The 6,250-nt window shown below is 35.7% G+C and overlaps 1 protein-coding gene across 1 annotated transcript; it reads right to left on the reverse strand.

The window, feature by feature from the left end:
* Positions 1-1,800: 1,800 nt before the first annotated feature.
* LOC103044943 (C-C motif chemokine 14-like) lies at positions 1,801-4,760 on the reverse strand. The gene is made up of 4 exons (XM_007229423.4): positions 4,565-4,760; positions 3,448-3,568; positions 2,622-2,718; positions 1,801-2,151 (listed from the first exon to the last, which is right to left on the reverse strand). Exons 1-4 carry the CDS (start codon positions 4,623-4,625, stop codon positions 2,125-2,127), a joined length of 306 nt encoding a protein of 101 aa, XP_007229485.1. The 5' UTR covers positions 4,626-4,760; the 3' UTR covers positions 1,801-2,124.
* Between the last annotated feature and the right edge of the window lie 1,490 nt (positions 4,761-6,250).

Consider the following 6,250-nt stretch of genomic DNA (forward strand, 5'->3'; position numbering starts at 1 on the left):
GGTGTAGGGCACTCGCAGGGTGTAGGGTACTCATTAGGTGTAAGGCACTCGCAGGGTGTAGGGCACTTGCCGAGTATAGGGTACTTACTGGGTGAAAGCCACTCATTTTGTATAAGGCTCTCGCTGACTGTAGGGTACTCGCAAGGTATAGGGCTCTTGCTGGGTGTTGGGCTCTCGCTAGGTGTAGGGCACTCGTTGTGTGTTGGGCTCTTGCTGGGTGTAGGGTACTCGCTGAGTGTAGGGTATTTGCTGAGTGTAGGAAATTGACTGAGTGTAGGCTACTCGCTGGGTGTAGGGTAATTATTTGGTGTCCCACCTGAAACTTTCCAACCACGTCAGTCCCACATGACCATGTTGGCTAGGTACTTTCTGGACACCAAAAGGACACGTATACTATGTCAGTGATCTTGGTGCCATGAATGGATTCTTTCCATCACAATCAGGTGGCACAGGTGCTTTTCTCACATTCTATTGAAACCTGTCCAAGTCTGTACAGTAGCCTATGCTTTCATTTTCTTATTTTCTCTTAGGGTTCTCTTCAGACATGTATTTCCGCTCTGTAATCATCAGCTGTAATCTTGGTTTTGGCGCCAGACTCTATTGTGTCTACACCTTTTGATTAAAGATTACACTTATTTGATTTTTGGGAAGTGTGTATACTAGATCTTAAAGGCCATTACAGGAATGCTCTATACTCTATATGAACAAAGGCACACCTGGGACACCTGATTGTGTAGCTTCTTTTAAAATCAAGTTTCTTTTGAAATGAAGGCTATTAATAAAGATCCACCTCTCCTCATCCCGAAAGTACTGGATGGAGTACCACCATTTCAGAGAACACAGTTCCTCTCCAGCTAACAAATCTTGGTTAAAATTTGCATAACATTCTTATATCATTCTCTATTTTACATTATTTCAAAACAGATAGCTAAAGGACTTTATCGCAAATGGTTTGCCCATCAATTGCCTGTGTTTTGTTTGTGTGAATCCAGCCAAAATATGCTTCACTTTCTATGCTCCACGTCAGCATTGTTAGCAATATCCCAGATTAGCACTTGTTAGCAATACCAGTTTACAACAAATAATATGTTTAAAAGAACTTTAAAAGTGGAGGAAGTTTATTAAAACACTGTTTATACACAAAGTACCTTTAAGTAGTTCACTGGGTGCCACCATACAGAAATGAAATCAGTGTAAAAGGATGAAAATTATAGAGATATTTTCAGCAACAGCTGGAATTCATTCATTAATTTAGCAAATTATCATGTTTTAGTTCAACCCAAGTACATTTCACACCGGACTTCTCCTTTAAAGTAACTGAATGCATCCATTAGAATGGGTGTCTACAAACCTTTATATAATGTATAAAATATAACATATTTCTTACCACAATGCAAAAGCTGCAGCAATTTCTAACATTCTGACTAATATTCTAATATATTATACAATATTGTCTTTTTTGTTTGTCATTTTTTGTACGTCAGTTTATGTCAATATGTTGACTGGCTGATCTGTCAATTTTAATTGTAGTTATTTTAGAAATATTTCTTTTGTGTCTGTAAGGATAAAGACATTTTTTACGTAAACTTTTGTATTATTTAAATGTTTAGTTTTGACTCATGGGACTTTAACCGTCATTCATTAGAATTTTAATTTTTAAAATATGTTTTGCACTCATTTTTATACAGATCTTGCTGTGGAAAATTGTTGTAATTCATTATATTGAATATATGTGTATATTTGTGTGTGTTACTGTAAAACAAAACAAACATTAATTAACAAAAAAAATTAAACAAACAGTTCTGCACATTTTTTGTTTTATTTATAAATACATACAATACATTTATAAAATTCATAATATAAAACAGACAATTATTCAGCAGCACCTAGATCTAACTATGACAAATAAAAAAATAAAATAAACATACAAAATAAAACAGTATAAAATGCCCTGCTTGTGACCAAGGGCTTCTGTGTTTTACTGTTGAAATGTTGTTTGAAATCGTAACAATTAGAAATGTTTATATTGTAAAAGAGAAATCAGTGTGTGTAGCTTTTATGACATGAAGATGATCGCCTGATGAGCATCTTGACACTCAGCTCAGGCAGGCATGTTGATCCTGTTCACTTTTCAGTTTTTTTGCTCGCCTCCTAGACAAAGAGAGAAAGAGAGAAATTTAGCACCATTCTTATTGGTCGATTCACAATGATTTACTTGGTTGATTTGGTCAATATATTTTTATGTATATTTCTTGTATATAACACTTTTGTCCTGTCCTCTACACCCCTAATATCAGGCATGAGTAGGAGATCTAAGATGGTTTATGCATCGCCTCCTAGTGCTGGGGTCTTAGGTTCAAGTCCCTATCTGTGTGAATTTTTTCTGTCTCGGTTTCCTTCAGGGACTGTAGATTTCTTTCCTTTCAGGAGAAAAAATGAATACTCTAAGTTGCCCTGGTGTGTATGACTGTATACACAGATATGGATTGGCCCTTTTTCTGGGTCTATGCCATTGTGCCCAATGGATAGTTCTTTCCGGTTGAGATTACGCAGTACACGATTGGCTGCTGTAAATGATTGTGATTGTAAAGCGTCCTTTGGATGACTAGAAATGTGCTCACCTCTGCCTGAGCATCCAGTTGTTTGATGAGATTGGCAACCCATCTGCTTTCTTCTTTAGGGGGAGAACACAGCTTCTTGTTTTTCTTTGTGATGAACCTTAGTGCAGAGAAAGAAGGAGAAAAGTGAGTTTTTCATGTACTATAGTAGATAGAAGCATCTTCAGCGCATCTAGCACACATAATCTATATTAGAAAGGCCTGATTTAGGGCCTGAGATTCGCTTTAAATACAGCTGAACTGAAAATCCATCGTACAATATTTTAATATTGTCTCTGTTGATTCATTACCATCGACATTACTATTATCTTCATGTTTAAGTTCAGAAATCAATATTTGGTGGAATTATTATTCACAGTTTCATGCATCTTAGTATGTTCTCCTCCACCAGTCTTACACACTGCTTTTTCATAACTTTATGTCACTCCTGGTGCAAAAATTCAAGCAGTTCAGTTTGGTTTGATGGTTTGTGATCATCCATCTTCCTCTTGATTATATTCCAGAGGTTTTCAAATTGGTAAAATCAAAGAAAATCATCATTTTTAAGTGATCACTTATTTTCCAGAGCTGTACATATGGATATGACCTCATTCATTTTTTGCTGAGCCCACTAAAGCCCAATATAGCAATTTATTTAGGACACTATTAAGAATGTTTAAAGATGTTTATACATTTAATTTTTTTCTCCCTAAAATAATGCAATAAAATAAAATTAATAAAAAGTATTTTATCATGATATCACTGGAATAAAATACTGTTAAAATTACAATATTATCGAATAAGTTTTGATACAATATATCATGTCAGGCAGATATTTAGAGATACTTACACAGTAGCTGCTTTGTGACATCCATTGTTTTGGACATGTTCGATGTAGGATACAATGAGATGTTTTGGAATTTTATGTGGTGATATGGTCAAACAGCAGTCAGCGGCAGCATCGGAGAATGCTAGGAAAGAGACAGAGAGACAAACATTGCATAAGTTACCAAAGAAACCAAATGATAATGTAAAGTGATAATGTTTCGCATGAAAATTTTGCAGAACATTGTAAAAAGTTGAAATAAAAGCGTTAAAAATGTTCAGATGACGTTTTACTAACATGAACTGTGAGTTGAGATGGTTTTCCATTGAAAGGGCTGATTGGAGATCAATGAGTTGATATGATATGCATAAAAAAATTCAAGGCACTCAAGAGAATGAATTAAACGAAACTGAAAACTGCACAATTCACTTCCTTGTTTTCCTTATGGATTTAGTGCATTTGGATAGATTTCTGGACAGCTGTGTGGGATTAACTGGAAACCCATCTGCTGAAAGGCCCACAGAAGGGTCTTTGAGAACACAGCCAAGGTCAGGACATAGAAATGCTGTTGACCTTTCGTACTGTAGTTTATTCACATTGTGCACAATAGAGCTTCAGTTTAAAATACAGCAGCCAGTACATACAAGCTTGTGCAATAGCAGCTACATGCATGCATGTATGTGTATCTGGGCTGCTCAATATATCGTTTCAGCACTTTTATTGCAATGTATTTACCAATACGTGATATGTAATAACTGATGTTAACTGATATGAACACAATGAAATAATAACATTTTATGCTACTAATATAATGATAATTGAAAGGCATAATAATGCATTTACATCTTTTTTAAAGGTGTTATAACCATGGTATTCTAACAGATTTTGAGAATTGAATTATAGAAATGAAAATAAAATAAAATCATTATTTTAAATATACCAGCTAAAATCGAAATACAAGTTAATTCATGCTTTTCAGTTGTAAGGCAATATTGAGGTCCAAAAAAATGGCCTACAAGTTTCTATGCTTATTAGCTAACAATATGTTTTGCATGCAGTCATGTGTGTATATGTATATATATATATATATATATATATATATATATATTTATATATGCATGTCTGTATATATATATCCTACCTTCTGTACTGCCCCAGATTGCTACTGCCATGAGCAGAAACGCAGCCACTGCAGTCGTCATGCTGTTCTGTGTGTTGGTCTGTCTGATCGTCTGATGGTGCAGGAGATACAGGTGAAGCTCCTAGAGCAGGTGTGTGAGCTCAGGTGTTGCACCGCTGCCATATTTATACACCTGCAGGAGGAGCGGAGTCTTTCACTTTCATAATCTCATAAACGGCTCTACCCTGTGGCCATGTGAAGATTTCCGATTGCTTCCCGTCACATTCCCTCCCCCATTCCCCTTCCCCATCATGATTGGACGCAGTTCAAAAATCTTACTTTAAAAAAAAACATACTTTTGACAGTGTGTGTGATAATTTCATAATGCTTTCGATTTCTAAAAGCTATTGGCAGACAAAACTGGAAGGCCAGATTCTGTTGCATAAGACTGTGAACAGCAGCCCAGAGACATACAATATTGTGCGAATATTTCATTTTTTTATATGTATATATACGTAAATACAATACTGGTCAAACATAAAATTTTAGTTGTGCATGGCCCAGAAAAGCTGCTTTTTTATTTTTTTATCTTAGCAATACATTTATTACTGCACTTCTTCACCTATCAGATCTCTAATTCTTCTCTTCACTGCAGAAACTATAGAGTTAGGCCATTGTTAATCATGTTAAATTAAGCCAAAGACTAAAGCTGTTTCCATGTGGGTCAGCCAGACGTGACTCTTCCTGTACCATTTTTTTTCCAGTTTCCAAGAGCCTTTTGATGGTGTAGAAAACAAAACTCACCGCTCTCTGTCTTCATCTGTAATTTCTCTAAAGAAAATACCTCTATTTTTAATAATTACAGATTTATGTGTTTTATCTGTGTTTTTTTCTAGTTATTATGATGATGAAAGTGTGAATGTGCTGTGTGTAAGTGTGTAAATGCTGCAGCAGAGAGTGCAGTAACACAATTTGTTCCAACACTGCTTTGCTACAGACACTACAGGCATTTTTTTTTAAATACATTTCCAAAGCTCAGTTTATTTACATTGCTACTTTCAAGCTGTACTAAATATTGTACTACATTACTAAAATGACTTCAGTTTTTAGTTTATTAATTTTCCTCAAATGCCCTGGTACATTTGTGCACTGGATTTTGTACCATTTCTGGTTATTGACTGCACCTGAAGAGCTTAAATGAGAACTCTGGTGTAAAATGGACTTTTGGTGTAGTAAAACTTGATAAAAAGTACTTAACTTTGATGAATAACACCTTTCAGACTGGGTGATAAATCGCCTTTTCCACCGTTATCCAGCTCAAAGTAGCTCCACACCTCCTTGCTAGAATCCGAAGAGCCCTGTGAGCCTGGATAACGGTATAAGAAACGATTTATCGGAGCAAATTATGCCCCATATCACTCAGTCTGAAGGGTGTTTAGACAACCGGTTAAAATTTCTGGATCTCAGAAAGTTGTGGGAGAATGGAGGTGTGCTATTCATCAAAGGTAAGTACTTTTTATCATGTTTTACTTCAACAGTTCACACCAGTTCTCCTTTAAAGACACAGGTACTATGCCATGGCCAGCCTCATTGCCAGACCTATCACTGTTTGAAAATAACCCCACATCAAAAAACACACAGTGGAAATTTAGGTCCTGAGATGGCAGCACAACAGTATACCAGATCGTTTTTTTGGGAAAAAATTAT

This window comes from Astyanax mexicanus, chromosome 22 (assembly GCF_023375975.1).
Source record: "Astyanax mexicanus isolate ESR-SI-001 chromosome 22, AstMex3_surface, whole genome shotgun sequence".
In the NCBI taxonomy this organism is placed as follows: Eukaryota; Metazoa; Chordata; class Actinopteri; order Characiformes; family Acestrorhamphidae; genus Astyanax; species Astyanax mexicanus.